The 20394-nt window shown below is 39.3% G+C and overlaps 1 protein-coding gene across 1 annotated transcript in view; it reads left to right on the top strand.

The window, feature by feature from the left end:
* Positions 1 to 20394, top strand: part of LOC144636696 (uncharacterized) — a 366639-nt gene that overhangs the window by 189223 nt on the left and 157022 nt on the right. The window contains exons 29-32 of the mRNA XM_078495881.1: positions 10967 to 11092; positions 13066 to 13225; positions 13818 to 13994; positions 14301 to 14338. Coding sequence (XP_078352007.1) covers positions 10967 to 11092; positions 13066 to 13225; positions 13818 to 13994; positions 14301 to 14338 — 501 coding nt within the window. The remainder of the gene's footprint in view (positions 1 to 10966; positions 11093 to 13065; positions 13226 to 13817; positions 13995 to 14300; positions 14339 to 20394) is intronic.

The raw sequence follows: 20394 nt of genomic DNA, 5'->3' as shown, positions 1-20394 counted from the left end.
TTGGTGCAACGCGAAACTATTGGATAATTAAAAACAAAAGCTCACAAATACAATGAATGCCGACTGAATACAACAAATCACACATACAAGGCATTTTAAAGAAAAATGGGAAAAAATACGACACTGCATAATTTTGTATTGTTTCTTTAGAGAAGTCATTTCAAAAACTCGTGCATCGTGTTTCATCACGATTTCCAAACACTCGAAAACAGATGAAAGCACTCGGCCGAAGCGGCCTCGTGCTTTCATCTGTTTTCTCGTGTTTGGAAATCGTGATGAAACACTCGCACTCGTTTTTGAAATAGTACGTAAAATCGTTTGAACCGGAAATTAAAAAAAAAAGTTTGCTGATTTTTTGCATTCATGCACTAATCGTCGTTTCTTTTCTATTACAAAAGATCAAGTGAGAATTATACAGTTCACTTTTTTTTCTGAAAACAGCCTTCGTGAAAATAACTCGATTTCTTCTGCATAGATATTTTTGTCAAAAAAATAAATATCGTTGCTTTCTAAAACGGGAGAATAAATAATAGGTCACCGAATTAGTGTTACAGATAATTTACGAAAACTCTATTTTTGGGGCTCTTCTTAGAGAGTTGTACTGTTGCCATGGTGACTTCTTTGACGTCGTCAAAATCACTCTTTAAATATATACATTTCGCCGATAAAAGGTTAAAAAATAAAACTTAAGGTAAAAGCTGTTAAAATTGATGCTAAACGTTTTCGATCTGTTCGATCATCATCAGAGTGAAAAAATCTGCATACGCTCATCGTTCTTATAGTTCAGGTAACACCAGTTATGTAATACCTGTTCCCATTGGGAACAAGGTGAGGTCCAGTGATTGCACTTGTTTGTTTAGTTCAGGGTGGTAGCGTGCAATGTAGAATGCTTCTTTTATTCTTCTTTTTAACCATGAGTGGGCAGTGGTTAAAAAATCCCACGTGAACTTGTGATTAGGGTGTTTTCTGATGTGGTTGGCTGGCTCTGACTGAATGTTCGTTAACACGAACCTCGAGTTGCCCACTCATGGTTAAAAAGAAGAATAAAAGAAGCATTCTACATTGCACGCTACCACCCTGAACTAAACAAACAAGTGCAATCGCTGGACCTCACCTTGTTCCCAATGGGAACAGGTATTACATAACTGGTGTTACCTGAACTATAAGAACGATGAGCGTATGCAGATTTTTTCACTCTGATGATGATCGAACAGATCGAAAACGTTTAGCATCAATTTTAACAGCTTTTACCTTAAGTTTTATTTTTCACTCTTTAAATGTTTTCTTAAAAATAGCCTCATATAGATATATTATCATGTCGGACATGTTATTGAAAGTATAATACGGATTGACTTTTTACCTATTGATTTATTGACAAACCGGGCTAGTGATTGATTGATTGATTGATTGATTGATTGATTGATTGATTGATTGATTGATTGATTGATTGATTGATTGATTGATTGATTGATTGATTGCGATGAATGTTCTTTTTTATAGCGACCCTTGGAACTTGCTGGACTTCATCAGTCTTCTGGTCTATTTGATAATTCTCACACTGAGGGTAACCACGTTGCACACAACTGGATCAGGGATGAACAACCGAGCTCTCGCCATTGCTGGTTACTTCTACAGCTTCAATACCTTGTGGCTCACTCTAAGGGTATTCGGTTACCTAACGGAACAATCGAGGCACCTTGGCGTCATCCAGATAGCTTTATTTAACATTCTCAAAGACATAAGCACCATAATCTTGCAGTTTATCGCAAGCATTTTGGCATTCTCCATCGCAATAACTAAAATATACATGGCGGAAAAATCTTTTGTGGCGAATGGAAATGTTCAAGATGACATGTAAGTGTTCATTTTTTTCATGACTTCGCTTCTTCCTTTGACGATACGAATCTGGAACTGTTTGCCACATACTGCAATTCCTATTCCAGTTATAGTCTTGGTTTTCAACAACAGTGCGACATGCCACGCAATCAGCCCAGAAATTCATTTTGCATGGCATTTTTTACCACCTCCTTCTTTTTGACTCTCTCTAATAAAAGAGGATCAACTTTGCTCTCTTTCTATGATTTACCCAATCTCACTCTGGTCACTCAGTTTTCTTTAGCCAAAACTCGTGAACACTCCTGAACTTTTTTTAAACACAAGAAACAAATTGTCAATAAGGATCAATTAATCTATGGCAATGACGGTGTGACAGAGATGTGGCAAATCGTAGCTGAGTACCTTAAGAAAACGACTTCTTGCTGAACATTGATACTAACTTACAATTGTAAATATGTTTCAGCACCTGCAGACACTCCGGACTTTCATGGTAAGTACACCCAACAAGTCATTTTCTTGCTCTTTTAGTCATTGTAAACAAACAGTAAAATAATAGTGAAGCCTGAGATTCGAGACGAACAATTTCCGATTGCGGTGTCCCTTATAGGTCCCTTAAGCAGAGAAACTTTTCAAAGTTTTACGATATTATACAAAACGGAAAAATAACACATTATTACTTATTGTTCTTGCAACAATCCTTTCTTTAGATTTATTTTAGTCTGTATATAAAGGCAGTAACAAAAACGACTTCACAGGTCATTGTAGTCAAGTTGAAATAACTCCTAGCCGGTCGAAAATAGCTCTAAACGTGGCAGCAAGCTAGATTTAACTGAGCGACAATATAATTCTAACCGCACCAATTCATAACCAGGCGGAACAAATTTAACGTCAGATTTTGGTAAACGGTTATTTAATCAAGTCACACAGAGAGGGAGTAGTTACCAAGTTTTCATGCGAAACTGACAACCAACCGCATATATTAGTTGCCACATACATACAAGCAGCAAACATAATTATGCTCAAGCACGCGAACTAACAACAAGTGACGTATAAATGCGCTACTAAGGATCAAGACGCGGGGACACGTCGCAGCAACATGTAGCAGCGACAAAACTATGTGTTGTTCATACTGAGAGGACATGTAGCAAGGACCTGTAGCAGGTACATGTAGCAGCGACAAAAAAACAATGTGTACACAGGCAAGAAAATGTAGCGGGGACATGTCGCAGCCGCATGTCCCCTTGGTGTGTGCTGATAATTTTTGGCGCGTGCAACACGAACTCTTGCAACATTTTGTCCCTGCAAAATGTTGCACGCAGTTCAACGAGTTGACCTTCGTGCAACATGTCGCAGGGACAAAACTGGCGCAAATTCGTCCCTGCTACATGTCCTCTCAGTGTGAACAACACATGATTTTGTCGCTGCTACATGTTAACGTTGCTGCAATATGTCCCTGCAACATGTCCCCACGTGTGCGGAGACCTTATAACAATTCCAAACAATATTGATGATACGCGCATGTATAGTTCGTACATGGCTGGTCACAACAAACACGAATTTTCGGTTACCTGGACATCTACTTTGTTAATAGGGGAAGACGTCCCTTTAGCTTGAGAAGAATTAAGCGTACGATGAGAGACGTCTATTTACTCAGGTTAATTTATCCTATTTGGTTCTAATCACGTCATCTAAACATCTTTATTTGACAGTTGGTGGTCGATGGTCACTCATTTAGGCTGGTCCCTGCTCGGGGTATCAGGGGAATCTGACCCTATGGCGTCCGTGGATGTTCCTTCGGAGACCATTGCCAGAATCCTGTATGCTGCCTTTCTTATTATGGGAGTCGTCCTTCTTCTTAATATGTTGATAGCCTTGCTATGCAACACATTTCAGCGCATAGAGGTAAGAGGCAATATGTCAACTCATCTTGTACGGTTACAAGGTTCTGTGTCCATCATTGTTGTTTAAGCATGTGGCTCTTAGGCTACGTTTATGGATCCGTTCCGGACCGGTTCCGGAACGGCCCCGTGTAAACACCTGGATCGGTTCCAAATGGTTCCATGTAAACAGGTCCGGTTTGGTTCGGAACGGTTCCGAACCGGTCCCGTGTAAACGTAGCCTTAAACTAGCGTCATATCAGCAAAAGTTAAGGTGCGAATGTATCACCCAATTAATATGTTTCTTCTTTGGTGGCCTTCCTTAACGCTGCCAGTATTGTGGATTCGATCGCAAGGTCTATCCGCACACAAAGCTATAAACAGCGGCAATTTTATTGCACCTTAAATTTATAGGAGATAACGGTTGAGCGCTCTAACCAACTGAGCTACGAGAGGCTCGTGGTGAGCTGGGCCATTTTACTAGGTTCATATGTGACACGCGTCTTGCAACTGCAAGCTCAGCAAAGTCGAACGCATAATATGTAATAAATGAGCTTGCAGTTGCAAGACGCGTGTCACATGTGAACCTAGTAAATGGCCCAGCTCATGCACTACGAGTCTCTCGTAGCTCAGTTGGTTTGAGCGCCCAACCGGTATCTGGGAGGCCACGGGTTCGATTCCCGTCAGGGACTACGAATTTTTCTTTCTCTCGCGCTCGCGTAATATTTCATATTTTCTCATTTATTTACCAAGCTGCAAATCTACCATCTTTCATTTATTTAAGTTATATAATAGCATTATTAAAAACGATTGTATAGACCATTTCTTTCATTGGGGCAAATTGACTAAGGGTATGGGAGTCCAAGAATACTTACCACTTACTAACATGTTTTTATTTTGAATTTTTAAGGACAATTCGTTCAAGGTCTGGTCAATTAAAAGAGCAATTACAATTCGGACATACGATGCCTATGATCCAGTACCAGTCCCCCTTAATATCGTTTACAACATCGGCAAGCTACTCAGGCTTGTGGGCAGGAAAGACAAAAAAAGGGTAGGTAAAGATAACCAGCGGTTTGGAGATTCATGGGAAATTCAATAAGTTTAGTCATGTCTCAGGTAAATGGTTACAGTTTTGTAAAACGATATAGCAATTAAAATCCTAGCATCTTTTCCAACTCGTTACGATCTTTCCAACAAACTTGACTGTGTGATTTTGATTATTGCCTTCTATGGTAGATGTTTTAGAAAGGTAGTCTTTTAAGAAGACCCACTTCAGACCTCAGCCAAGTCTTTCCTGTAATGTACCGATACAAACTGAATGTTGGAAAATGGTTGTGTTTTCTCTCGTTATTCGAGACCTTTAGATACGAGCACAAGTAAAACTTCGAGAAGGGATTTGTCCGCAAATAATACAAAGAAAAGATACAAGTATATCCCAGAAAGATTTCGTTTACTCCAAGCATTATATTGACATGTATAGTGGATGACTTACCTATTCTTCCTGCCTTGATTGTTCTTAAGTTAGTATAATATGGCGAGCAACACCCCGGTGTAGTCATAAACGACACAGAATGTCTCTGGCGGAGAGCGACATTCTTTCTTTGGGCGTCCTGGTAAGAGCAAGGGAAATAGTAAACGCTAACGAAAATTCATCATAACACGAGATCGAAAAGAACGCTCGAACTAGATTCAGCGCTTCGCTGGTAATCCCACCCACCGATCGACTTTCATGCCCAATACACCAGTGCTGATACCTACCTTCATTTACGATGGACGGTCTGTAATTTCGTGCGGACCGTCATCCTATTATACGGAATGCAACATTGTGTGAAACACACTTTTCCCTTTTTTTATAGGAAAATCGGTTGAAATCTTACAAAAAGTATTTGGAGAAGGAATGCCTTGGGAATTTTGTTATGGACATTCTTGAGAAGAAATACTTCGCAAAGCATGCAAATTCGTTTCCTGTAACAGGTAAATGCTACTTTACATTACACTTATATTTATCTCGATAAAACGTTTCGATTAATATTGTGTACGATACCTTTCTGCAATGTGTCACGGCTTTTTACAGAGAGAATATTTTTACGAACCCTTTTTACAAGGCAAGCTAACTTTATAGGAATACTATTTAACAAGTATTCAATGAGCGCGCGTTGGATATGAGATAGCCAACAAGGCGCATAGCGCCGAGTGCAATAACTACCTTTTAGTCTAATTTCAAGAGGTGAATATAAGAATGCGACATTCTGATTGGTCAAGAAGCTCTGGTTTATGACGTTATATTCACCTCGCTTGAAGCTGTTCGCCGATTGGGCAGAATAATACAAAGGGAAAACAAAAGATTTTTCTGCCCAATCACGAGGCAGTATTCAGAGAGCTTTTTGAACTGGTCTGGTAAGAATCTTTCCCCAGGGGCACTTTCAGTCAATGAAACTTTTATATGCTGATTTATGTAACTGGCAGTTTCGCACTATTTTTTACCCGCTTTTTCGCGTTTCCCTTGCCCCACTAACTGCCCCTGGGTCTCCGAGGATGGTCAAGTCCGGGGTATTCAAAACAGTTGGAATTTTAAAAATTGGCTACCAAGGCTTTTGAACCGAAAATATTTTCAAGAGATCTGGTTCTCAAGGCATTAGAATTGGTGCTAAGGACGATGGTTTTGGAGATCGCACGGGCCACAAAAAAATTCATTGGCAGATCAATTGACCAAAAATGACTCAGTTCTCTTCAGATCAGAGCTACTAGGATTTACACAATTGCTCAGAAGTCGCCAACGATTAAACAAAGGTACTAGATATCTGTCTTTTTCGTAGAGTTTGTTTTGTTTTGTTTTATTGCTTAAACTTAAGTGTAAATTCTGATTTACAATCGATGAATTAAACTTGTTTATAACATAGCTAGCAGAGCCGCGCAATCAAATTCAGTATACGTAAGCGTGCTCAAAATCCCGATGGAGCACGCTGATGACGTGATCGACGAGTGAAAATCTCACCGATTAAAGCTCCTACGCTGTGTTTTGCGAAAGCGATGACATATTATCTTCGGAATATGAAAAGTGAATCCTTTCGATATTTTTCCAAGGATACAAGCTACAAGGTAAGCTGTTTCTTATTACGAGATGGAGAGCGAAAGAGAAAATAAATTCGATTTTGCCGTCAAAGTTGTTTGTGTGCTTTTCTTCATTCAAACAACAACAACTAAAGCGCGAGTCTCGACGGACGAAAATATTTTTTCACGGCCCTAACGTGGAAGAATGGGCCAACCATGAATGACAACAGCTCGATGGCACTAAAAACTAGCTGCCTGACGAAAGTTTTCGCGTTTTAAGCATTACACCAAAGCGTCTACGGCTCTGTTGTGATTTTTCCGCTCGGGGAAAATTTACTTCATCGGGCGCTTCATTCAACTACCGTTTTAAAAAATAAATGTTTATTTACATCAATAACAAATAAAATCGGTCCACAAAAATACTTAAAACTAAGCATGGAACCGAATTCTTTGACTCTTTTAACCCCGGCTTGGAATCTGTTCGGCTGTGCGAGGTTGTTTTGTTTTAATTTTCTTCCACTCGGGAGTAAACATTTTACATTTAATTCAGCGAAAACTAACCTCAGAATCAACAGCAGTATTTGCTGTTTTCGTCATTTTTTCCCTTCGCTCTGCCACCGTATAAACTTAGTCAATTTATCAGCCATTTGACACAAACTGCTCCAATCGTGTAAACTTGTACATGTGTAATTCCTCGCGAAGCGAGGCCGAAGGCCGAGCGTAGCGGGGTGTATAATTTTGTCCCTCAAAGGGCTCAGGCGGGATGAAATCTCGTGTGGAGTTTACGGTCATATATATATATTTATTTATTTGTGAGCTTTGTGTGTGGCGGAAATGACGTCACACGGCCGCCGCGCGCTGGTGGCATAATGGTAAGGCGTCGAACTTGAAATCAGATCCTCGGGACTGAGGGCGCGGGTTCGAATCCGGCTAGGTTTTTTTTTTTTTTGTTTGTTTTTTTTTCCTTATTTTTTTTTGTGGGTTCGAATCCTGAGCCTTTCATTTTTATCGTTTTTCTTTTCGGATTAAAATAACACTGATTTCCACATAATACTCCCTGAAAAAGGTATTCAGGCTATAAACCTTTCATCGCCATCAGGGGCGCGCGGGCGGAGGGTTCGAATCCTCCTGCCGTTCGTTCTTCTTTTTTTTTAATGCCCTCAAATAAATGTCCAAAATGCGACTATCCAATAATTTGTCGATGATTTTGAAAATAGCCTGCGCTTCCCAACGCTTTATACCTCTTTACGAACCTGAAAGAGCCGCCATCTTCAAAGCGGAGTAGACCCTGGGAACGAGGGTGTCGCGGCCATGCCCGTTACTAATTTTTAACAAATATATCTTCCTGCCTACTGTGGAAAATTGAATATGTACAATGTTCAACTTCAAATAATCCACTCCTTATTTATAACACCACCCCCCCCCCCCCCCCCCCGCCTCCCCAACCCAGAGCTTCGCGAGGCCCTGCGAGTCACGTATTACTAGTTTTATAGTTCTTGATATTCACCACTGAAAATTAGACTAAAACAATTATTCGCCTCAGGCTCAATGAATCTCGGCGAATATTCCCCTCGACTTCGTCTCGGGGAATATTCGCCGTGATTTACTTCGCCTTTCGGCGAATAATTGTTAAATATCCAACAAGCGCGAGTGGAATAATTATTTTATTAAAAATACCCAAAGAATTGAAATATTTTGAGCTCCCCAGCTGTTGTCGTATATAAGCTCATATACTATTGATTGTTAACCAATCAAAAATCAGGAATTGCAATATACCACTGCTAGTTTTTAATAATTAAGAAAAGATTCCCACAATGTCAAAATATTCTGGAAGCTCTTACATTATTCCATTTAAAAAGCAATTTGACCGCTTCGCACGGGACACCATGTACCAGTACACAAAAACGGCGGACACATTGCAAACCTTTTTTAAGAACTTAGTCATGAACAACACCCTGTTCTCAAAATTCTACCAAGATGTTTTATTTGATCTATTCTTGGTAGGTAAAGTCTGCGTTTGAGCCTAATGGCCCATAAGGCCGGAGATCATCCTGGTTTCCGTAGCAGGAAGCGACCAGGAGCTGTATTTCTACCCCCACCCCCCACCCCCCCTGGATGGGATGCTAGTCCATCGCAGGGTTGCCCCCAGCAGTTAATTTGCCGGTACCTATTTATAGGGTGGAGATTAACGGCACTATGAGAGTAAAGTGTCTTGCCCAAGAACACAACGCAGTGTCCCAGTCAGGGCTCGAACCCGGACCGCTCGATACGCAATCCAGCCTACTAACCATTAGGCCACCGCACCTTCCAAATCTAAAATCTATTATAGAACTCAAACAATTATATTAAATTAAATTTGGTTTTTGAAACAAGCGAAAACATTGATTATATTGTCGTCACAAATACATACACGTATATGACTAAATGCCATTCTTGGGGTGTCCGTCAGAGTCAGTAGCTTGAAGGGAGAAACGACAGAAACCAAGATAACAGCAAAGATAGAATTCATCAAATTTTCAATTTCGATCAGTTGCTATCACGGACGCCTCAAAATCGCAATTAATTAAGTTAAGATACACTTCATCATGTAGTGTATTTTTTAAAAAAAAATATTAATACTTAAAGCTAATCCATAGACTCCTTTTTATACTTTTTGTGATTTTATTTCTTTTGTCGACTCTTTTTTGTTTGTTTATCTAGTTGTCGTGTTTTTTAATAATGTTATAGAAAATTTTAATAACATTGTATAATTTCCAATAGTGTAAGTAATGTACCTGTTTTTAAGTGTATCAATAAAGTGTGTTTATATTAAAAAAAATACAATTCATCACAAAAAGTGATGTGATCTTATTATTTTTCATTTAGATGAGGATAAAATTGAGCGAGTGCTGCATGAAACAGAGAAAAACCGACAAATGGTCAGTCAGGTTCTTTGTACGACATTCACATCCCAGGGCGGTGATCAAGGAGTGCTGTGCAATGGCCCAGAGGTAAATATAGAGAATATCGATACCTTTCAAGTATAACAGGATTCGTATGTAATATCTTAGACTGGTTATATACCTGTGGAAAGTGAAGATATAGTTGTGAATATATGAAGTAACATACAGCTAATTCAGTTAACGTTGTCCGGATGAAAGCTTTAAGACAAGACTGAAACGCAGTATGGGTAGAAGAAGAGAGTAACTGCACGTGCTGAATACTAAAATATATAGTGACATGGCAAACGCAAATTTCCACGTTTTCATTTTCTTTAAACATGTGAAACGAGGTGCTTTTAGCCACACTGAATTAAAGAAGAATTTTCAAAAACTCAGAGGCAAGAGACAGTGAAAGTAAAGCTACAGAAAGGCTTCCTGAAATGAAAAACAAACTCGTGAATTCTTCCCGTGCGAAATACAAATTTGTGCATTTAATGATAAATGAAGCTTACATGTAAATTTGCAGTGAATACCCGACAACGTTTATTGAAATAGCTGTATATTTGAACTGTAATCCATCACTGTTATGCATAGAACTAAACGGCTATCAAATGTCTCTTTGAGACTACGACTATTTTGCATCAGGTGAATTGTATGGTCAATACAAGAATGTGTGACGATTGAAACGAACACGTTCGCCGGTTACTACAAGGGCGAACGAAATAATATTATTTTCTTCAGGTTTTTCATTATTTTGGATGTGGCTCACAGAGAAAAAGTTGCAATTAAAGTGCTTTTTTAAAAAAGTGGATTTTACTCCATGTGGTATTGAAACCCTTAGTGACTTGAATCTGCCTTAAAGGGAACCTCCACTCTTACGACAATTTGACGTTGGATTGTTTGAAATAGTGCCTAATTTTACAGGAAAAGCAAGAAATAATATTTTATTGCAACAAAAAGAGGAAAAGATTATTGCTTTTAAATTTCCCGCGCGTCGCCATTTTGGATTTTATAATATAACAATGTTGGTTTCAGGTTGGTTTGGAACTGAGGTGTCATAATTCACTAATTTTGTTCACGTATTTCACTCTCACAAAAAATCGACAAAAGCATATGTTCTTACCCAAATTCGAACCTTGAGTATGTTAGCTTGAGTTTTTAATAATTTAAGCTTTTCTCGGCCTCGAATTTCTTAAAAAAATTGTTCTTGTAGAAAAGAAAGTTGTGTATTATTCTTGCTTTAGCTAATTTCCTGGTTTATTTTCTTATCATTCCAAGATGTGGAAAGTCCACCCGGACATACGAATAGAATGCCACCTTTTAACCTGTGGTGAAAGTGAGAACGAAGTTCACCCCGGTGCCAGATATCTTAAACACTTTTCTGCCGAGTTTCCTCATTTTGAGGTAAGTAAAGTAAGTAAATTATTTAACGTTGTCGGTACGCTTAGCTTAAATGCTCAGGCTAGTTTACAGGAACGTTAAAAATAAAAAAAATAAAAACTTCGCAAAATAAACTATAATAAAAAACGTTACGAATTAAAATAGTTATGGTAACAATATTTTGTCGAACTAAGTGAGAATGTAAAAATTGTAAAGATAGTTCCCGTGAGATTTCATGTTTTTTAACTGTTCTTAACCCTATTCAGACGGGGGGGGGGGGGGGGATTTTGAGGCCCGCACTGCTTTTGAACGCTTATAACTTTTTCAAGATTCAACCAAACGCTGCCAAACTTTGAAAGTTTACCTAAAATTTATCTGGGAATAATTTGATAGGATAGGTGGTTGTGTCAGGAACTTCACATCACCATGGCAACGGCATTTTGACAGGCATGTTTTTCCAAATTTGTAATTTTCTTGTTTCTATTAATGCAAGTTAACTTAAATGCAATTATTTTTTCCTTTTTACGGTTCTTAAGCAGAATTTTATTCATTTTGAGTACTTTGTATTAATTTTGGGTGGTTTTCTGGCGTTTTGGAAAAATTTTGAAATCCAAGCTGGCGGATCCAAGATGGCGGCTGTTTTGACATCATGATGTAATTGTTACGTGATGTGACGTTATCATCCCACGTGACGTATACCAAAAGATAGATTTTTGGACGCACGTTAACTCCTATACGTTTCGTTGTGATTGCTTCAACATTCTGGAAGTAACATGGGGTGGGGGCTTCTAAAGCCGCACCCCCCGGTCCCAGAAGGTCCAAAAAAGCCCGGTCTGAATAGGGTTAAACGCTGTAAATGTTGTCGAGTGGCAACACTCCATAACCAAGTTAGTTGACGCAAGTGATGTATTATGTTAGGTTAGAGTTTGAAGTGAGAGCACATGTACAATACAGGTACAAAATTACTCTTACCCTTTGAATAAACAAACGTACTCGATGTTATTAATGTCGACGTCCGTTACGAGTTGATTGATTTTGATAGCCACTAAATAAACTCAATTGGATTAAATAACATTGATTTACGTGTTATATCAATTGTAAAAATTGACTGGTTTTCACTGAAATTCCACTGAAGACAAATTCATTGAATAATAATAAAAACTTCTTAAAGAGCATAAAAAGGCACTCATAATTCTGCGCTAAATTGCCCGCTTCTTGAGGATTGGTGAGGATTAGAAAACTGCCACTTTTCTTGACAAAATCTCGAGTGACTTTGGACAAACATGAAAGTACATATATAGACTGTGTAACTTTTGCATGGTTTGCTGCAGTATTGTTATTTACTGACTCCTCCGTTTACATATGAAACGACATTATAAAGCGTAAGAAAATGGCTCCACATCTTCACTGGCACAATAGCCACTCATTGCCCGAATGTGATTAAGTTATGGAAGAAAAAATTTTGCCGGGCGATGAGCGGTATGATTTAACATAGGAATTCGTCGCCGAAGGGGAGGAGGGTGGGTAAAACAACGTGACGTTGGAATTCAGCGTCATTAACGGCGAAAAGAGAGCGAAACAGCACAAAACAGGCTATATTTATAGGTGATCGAATGCCCTGGGGGTTAGGAGTGACTGAAACCAACGTGTGACGACGCTAGAACCATAATCACTTCTGAAAGCAAGGCCATATTCGAGACTATCGTGCCAGTAAAATTAGCTCATTGATGATTTTTCGATTGGCTGAAAGTCATGTTGCTATAAATTGACATCAAGGTAATAAATAAAGAAGACGGTGAACATTTGCTTCTGGAAATATAGAAGCACTTGCGAGTTTGGAGTAGTTGTTTAAGTTGTATAAACAATTTGTATTTCAATTAATCAGCAATTATCCTTAAGTAGGTTTGGTTTGTCCTGTTTTGGACACGGTGTTCTGTTTAGCCCTGTGACTTTGGAAGCTCAGCTGAAGAGTTTTTGAAAATGCTTTTGCCGTTTAGGTCGTCATTTTAGAAACTGGGGAGAAACAATGGCTGGGAATGGGAGTGGTCAATAAGGATTATGACACGAGCACCATGCCGGGATGGGAGAGTGGATCTGTGGGGTACCATACTGATGATGGAATTATCTTTCAAGATAATAATAAAAAAGAAACTGAAGGTATTTAGAAAAAAGTAGTAAAAGAAGAAACTCTGTGATATAAAGCAGTGTTTCATTTGGTCTATTTTCAAGTTTATCATTTGTGATAAGTCTCAATCTTCCTCAGTCAAAACCATTTTTGTAATTTTTTAAGGGGTTTATCACTCTCTCTTTGTTGTAATCTTATTTCGACAAGTGTGCTCGATGTCACGCTTAGGGTGCGATTTAACACGATAAAACACCCAAGAACACGCCAGAATTATAACAGCAACAACGCTACGAACGCGTTACAGAAGTAGTTAGAAACTTTAGCAAAAAGGAAAAGTAAGGTCTGAAAATAATAAGAGTCCGCTATTCGAGTTTAACGTACGATCTATATGCATTAGCATAATGTAATTTCAGATATCAAGTGCCCATTGAGTTTGACTGAGTTTGTTCGGCGGTTAAATTTACGCTCAAGTTTGCTGCGGTCAATAGCGGCGTTAAAATTTAATAGTTCTATGGTCGTACATTATGCACCAGAATATCATTTTAATATTAATATATCTTTCCCCGGTAGCAATAATCTGTTGCAGACGTTTTGCAGTAGTAATCAGTTGCATATGTTTTGCAGGACCTGTCATGGCCCGTCGAGGTGACCGGATTCGCTGTACGGTCATCTTTGGAAATGAAAAAGTGATCGACGGAAAAATGCAAGTTCCAGTTTTGTTTTCTTTGAACGGAAGAAAGATAATGACCAAAGAAGGAGAGGATCAGGTTTTCATGGACTCTGATAAACCGTTATACCCTTTTATTATTCAACACATGCGCGCGCTGCCCATATATGGTCAAAATGTTAACGATATCTGTCATCCGTACATAACAGATATCCTGCGGTATACGTAGGTTGCGAAGAATCGTCCGAAATTTTGTAAAGCGCTGCATAATTACCGTTTTTCTTTCTGCAAAATGTGTTTCGTTGACAATTTGTCGAATAATAAAACAATTATCCTGCTCAATCTTGCGGAATATCGTCTGATTTTAGCCAACTCGGCCTACGGCCTCGTCGGCTAAGTATCAGGCGACATTCCGCGCGATTTCGCAGGATAATTGTTAAATATTGGCATGACTGACGGGTGTAGTGTGTTGGCAAAGGTAAGAATTAAGAATGGTAATCGAGGCCTGACGCCGTCTTTACCTTGGGGTCTCGCAATTATTTCGGTTCACTCAGTTTGTCCCTCTTGTGAGGCGCGGTGACCTAATGGTTTGCGCGTCGACAACTGATCGAGTGTACGGGGTTCAAGCTCTGTCGGGGTCATTGTATTGTGTTCTTTGGCAACCTACTTCACTCTTACAGTGCCTCTCTCAATCTAAAAAAGGGGAACCGGAAAATTATTCGGAAAAATTTGACAACATTTTGCATGGACTGACTGACTGACTGACTGACTGACTGACCATCGCTACAGGTGAAGCGTAGGCCATTGACAACAGCTCGCCAGCGAGCTCGACCTTGGGCTTTTCGAAAACTTCTTTCCAGGTGTAACCCATTATCCTAATCTCTGCATCGCGTCGCAAGCTGGTTCTGGGTCGTCCTCTCCCTCTCTTCCCTTGGGGGTTCCAAGTCAGGGACTGGCGAGTGATGTTGCTTGGTTATTTCCGCAGGGTATGGCCAATCCAGCCCCATTTTCCCTTTAAAATTTGCCTGCCCACTGGTTTTTGATATCTTCGCTGCCACGGCTCCTTATTGCGAATTTTCATAGGCCATCGAATGTTAAAGATACATCTCAGACAACTGTTAATTAACGTTTGGATCTTTTGTAGTGCCTTTTTTATGCGTCTCCACGTCTCTGACCATAAAAGAGCACTGATTTTTACATAGACTACCATTGATTAAATGACGAGTAGCAATACTCTTAGCCACTTTTTCCTACAGAAGCCGAAATTAAGTATTGGGGCTTATGAGCGTCTTTTGCTTTGAAAGTTTGTCTCTGATATGATTGCTTGTGGAAACAGACTTCTCTCTTCACGTGCTGAATTCTTTCCCCGCCAGAGAGAAGTCTGAGATTTGACCTGAAAAATCCCATACTTACAACGTAGCTCCGCGGAGATCGTGTAATGTCTCGGACTGTTTGTGACACCCGCGCGAAAATTCAAAATCAACCGAGAACCAATCAGGGACACTACACAGATCTCTGTACTGCTACGTCGTCATTACACAAATTTTCGGATCAAACCTCAGACTCTTCAGTTGAGTGGGAGAAGAATACAGTATTTTCTTGCTTGGCTCATTTTTTTTTTAGTTTTTGATGGGGCCCTTTAATAAAAATCATTAAGAACCTGAGTTTTGAATGAAACATAACACGTCATTTATATCCAACTGAAAACGATATCAACAATAACAACAATAACAACCAAAACTCGGTTTAAACTATCATTGTCCCTGATTTTTTCCCGATTCGAAGTTATGCTTGCTGCATCGGGGCGCATGTCTAGTCGAATTAGTGCCGTATGTTTTTTAGGACTGCGGCGCTTATTTGAGGGTAGCGCCTATAATTGTTTTTGCTCTCATTTCCCGGTACTCATTCGAGGGCGACATTTAATCGAGGACGGTGCTTTAACGAGTATGAAATTAAATGTCTATTCGCACCCTCGTAGGATAGCCATGTAAAAACTGTCTTGCATTTGAAAACATCCCCGTTCAACATGAAAACATGGAACAAGGAAAATAAATTCACAGCGCGTAGAGCTATTGTACTGCTCGTTAAACATTCTTGCTCTCGTTATGGTTACCGTTTCGTCTTGGCTTGAGAAATATTTTTACATCATTTGTTAAAGGATTACAGTAGTAGAAGGGGTTTCAACTGAATTAATTTGTTTCTTTTTTTTAACCACACTTTTTAGATGTGCCCGAGGGAAGTTGAAGATCTTGACAGCAAAGTTAGAAAAAGCACTGAAGAGACAAACCGAAAAGTTAACACCTCGTTAGAAGAGCTTGTAAAAGAGGTTGAAAAAAACAGGCAAAGCTTGGAAGAAACAAGCCGGAAGTTAGAAGAGCTTGTCAAAGACGCTAAAAAGAACAAAGATGAAATAAACCAGAAACTCGACGCCTTGTTAGCAAGACTGACAGACAGCAAGAAAGATTAACAAAGCACCCAGCCATCCAGCCAGTGCTAAATCCTACCAAGAATGGAAGTATGTTCTCTGATATTAGAAAGGTTATATTCGTCTAACATTAACGTGTACAGGGTTGTTTCATGCATGTACAGATTGCCTTTGAAACAGTTAAAGTTAATGTTTCCGGCTAGGTATACTCACTACATATGATAAAGATAATAAATAACTATAACTATAATCTGTAACTGCATAGGTCTCTTAGAGTGATTTTTGTTTGAGTGTCATAAAACCAAAACTAAAGTTATCACTCTGGACAATCACAAAGGACACGAACACGGACAATCCAGTGAGCCAACTCGAAGCAAGAACATGTAAGCACCGCAATTCGCGGAAGAACGTATGCGAGCACAGCACGATTGGTTTTGGTTTTATTTCTGATTGGTTGATTAGGTGGCGCGAGATTTTAAACCAATCACAGAGCACTTTGAAGCAAAACCAATGCAGTTCTGGATAGATTTTGACACTCAATCGAAAATTTCTCTAAACCAAAAGTTAGGCATCGTAAAGCGAGTAGCTCGTCTTTGTATTACTAGTTACAGCTATATTACCTATATTACTCGTGGTATACTATGGAATATCCTACTTGTCACTTGTATTTTCTTTGTATACACACTCGCCTAAAGGCTCGTGTGTATACCGAGAAAATACAAGTGACTCGTGGGATATTCCATATTATTATATGGAGGAGAGTGTTTTACTGGGAACTAAACCACTCGTAGTTTTCATACGCCACTCCATCCGGGACCCGAGTGGCGTATTTTCCGTATGTCACGCTTTCGAGTGTCATATCGTTCAATGACGTCACGATTCCCGCCTTTTCTACTTTGTTGAATGAACTGAATGCGTCGTTGCCTCAGTGTTTAGAATTATGGCGGTGGCAAGCAGGTTTGTTTTGCTAAACGATGAACAAGTGAAAGAGTTTTCCGAAAGCTTCGACAACGAAAACACGAAAAAGAAGACCTTGTACGATTTAAAGGTTTTCAAAGAATTTCTCGACACTTGCGACGAGAAGAGAGAGATTGAGGATATTGCGCCTGTGGAGCTGCAAGAAATCATCAAAAAATTTGTTCTCGCTGTGCGAAAGAAAAATGGTGAAGAGTACGAACCCTCGTCAATCAGGGCGTTCATACAAAGCATCGACCGGCATCTTCGAAAAAACAATTATGGATTTTCCGTCCTCAACGACAAAGAGTTTCATGAGGTTCAAGATATTTTAAAGAAGAAACAAAAACAGTTAAAATCTGTGGGCAAAGGAAACCGGCCAAACGCAGCGGATCCGTTGTCGGATGAAGACATCGCCACTTTTTACAGCCGTGGAGTTCTAGGAATTCACTCTCCTAGAGCTCTATTAAATACCCTTTGGATGAACAACTGTACATTCTTTGGTATGAGGCCAGGTAAAGAGCAGAGGGACCTTTGCTGGGGCGATTTGCAGTTAAAAACAGATTCGGAGGGAAACCGCTTCATCGAATTCAACAAAGAAAGACAAACAAAAACGCGTACCGGTGAAAACCCTCGAAATATCAGAGAGAAGAAACCTCAAATGTACGAAAACAAAAGCAATGCAGATCGCTGCCCTGTCAATGCCTACTTGGCCTACAAAGATCATCGGCCCGCTGTCATGATGAGCGATGAATCGCCTTTCTATCTTGCTGTTAACATCGAAAGGCCGAAACCCGGTCAAATGTGGTTCAAATGCTCTCCGCTTGGAATCAATTCCTTGAGAAGTATGCTGAAGAACATGGTACAAGATTCAGGCCTGGATTCAGACAAAAAGCTCGTAAATCACAGCACAAGAAAGCATTTGGTCCAGAAGCTGGTGGATAACGAGATACCACCCAACGAAATCATTCAGATTACTGGACATAAAAACGTGAACTCTTTAAACAACTACTCATCTCTGTCCGATAAGAAACAGAAGCAGATTTCCGCTGTATTGTCTAACGATGCCAATACCAGCCAAACCTTGTCAGCTGTCTCCATTGAGGAGAAAACTAAGTCGGATAGCTATTTAGCGGGTGCAGCTTCCGGAAGTTTATTTCAAAACTGCCAAATCGGAACGGTAAATGTGCAGGTGTATCAGTCCGGTCGTACCGAAAAGTGTTCAAAGATTCGTTCTGAAAAAAGGCTAAAAATCACTGTTTCAGATGACTCAAGTCAGAGTCAATGATCATGACATTAATTTTAGTTTGTAAAATTAGTTTAGAGTACAGCTGTATGTTATATCCTTGGCACCGGGTATTTTGTATTTTTCACTTCAGTGTATTTTCTATTTTAATGAAGCCCACCCGTATTTGTGTAAACCTTAATTTGGAAAGAATAAAATGGGCAATTTCAGATATTTTGTCTCCATATAATAAAAAGAACATTACACGTTGGCTCGAAGATATGAATTTTTTGTTCTCGTGGCAAACACAATATCTCACTCGTTCGCTGCGCTCACTCGTGAGATATTGTGGTTGCCACTCGAACATAAAATTCATATCTTCTCGCCACCGTGTAATATCCTCTATGTATACCACTCGAAAGCGTTGCATAACTAGTATATATTTACCAGCATTATTATTAGTATTAGTTAGTTTTTTTTAGTTGTGTCTCCTTATTAGTATGGGTATATCCCATGCTACAAGGCTTTTACACTCTAATAAAGTTATCTATTTCTATCTATTTTTAGCAAGTTAAAGATCATTGCAGTAATGTACTCAACTTAAGCAGTTGAGAAAGCAAGCCTGACCCCATGATCCTGGAGTTTTGAACGTACAGTGGAACCCCATTAAGGTCGCGCCCCCTCTCGTCTTTCGTTTTGTGGTAGCGTCCAGGGCTCTCGCGATTCATTCCCCGATCTTAACAGAAGAAAAATACGAAAATATAGAGCGCTGTGAACAATCTCAATCACAGCATTTCATTCTACATTTTGTACTTGCCACTTGGTATCACTACCTGACATAATAGTTTTTGTCTAGAAACATAGACAAACAAATATTTCACGAACTTTCATTGATTTTAATAAATTACGGTTTCCATGGAAACTGGCGTTTTTCGGGCTTGGCACTATATCTGAAAACAAATTCTATTGGTGACCACTTTCAGTGTGCCAAATTTCATGCTTGTATCAAAAAGTGCGGCACAATTCAACTAACATTTCGACCTAAGCCGCCGGACTATTTGAATAAAGCACGCGTTGTTGTATCCATTGACTCGGAAGGTCTTCTGAAGCCTCAAAACCTGCAATTCTTTGTCCAAGTTTTCTCCGCCGATATAGAACTTCAGGAAAGGATTCGCGAGGAACATAAACCTGGTGTACTCTATTGTGTTATGACAAGAGCGAATTTTTAAACGTCCTTCTCAAAATGAAGACAGTATAGCTCTCTTAGAAGCCATTAACTTCCAGCAGTTTTTGAAATCGAAAATTTCCTTCTTGTCATAGCACAAAAGAGGTTATGATTTATCACTAGGTTCTATAATCATTTAATTAGGTGCGCTGTTCTAGTTGGTAACTTGGACCCAAAATCGCATTGTCTGCTGTTAAACTTTTGAAAGCTTGTAGCATGACAGTCAACAGCCATCTCTCAGTCATAATGTAATTCCATCATCCCCTAATATCCTTGCTAAAAGTTTAGAGGAATCGATGTGCAAAATGTAGCGAATTAAAGCTTTACACGATAGCACCTCGTCAAGAAATTTGGCTAATGAATTTATTAATAAGCAAGGGTTCTGTGCGACCTTAACACGGCCACCAACGGGCCATGGAAATGAAAAACATAGGATTTTCTCAATTGTACTGAAACACACCATGCAACAGGAAATCATTAAGAACGACGGAAAACCCGAACTGATCGATTACTTTTCATTTCTATTTTGATAAGAATGAATAAGAATAAACAACGTTTGGACATAGTCAAGTTGAAAAAAGGTCAGGTCTTGCCTAAATACGCGTAAAATTAATAAATATATGCATAAAAATAAGATAACAAAGAAATGTATAATGACAAGAAAACGCCATTGTCAAGCGAAAGTGCGACGATCAGTTAGTGCTT

The sequence above is a fragment of the Oculina patagonica genome, chromosome 13 (genome assembly GCF_052425735.1).
Source record: "Oculina patagonica isolate OP01 chromosome 13, crgOcupat, whole genome shotgun sequence".
NCBI lineage: Eukaryota > Metazoa > Cnidaria > Anthozoa > Scleractinia > Oculinidae > Oculina > Oculina patagonica.
This window is presented reverse-complemented; position numbering and strand designations above follow the sequence as displayed.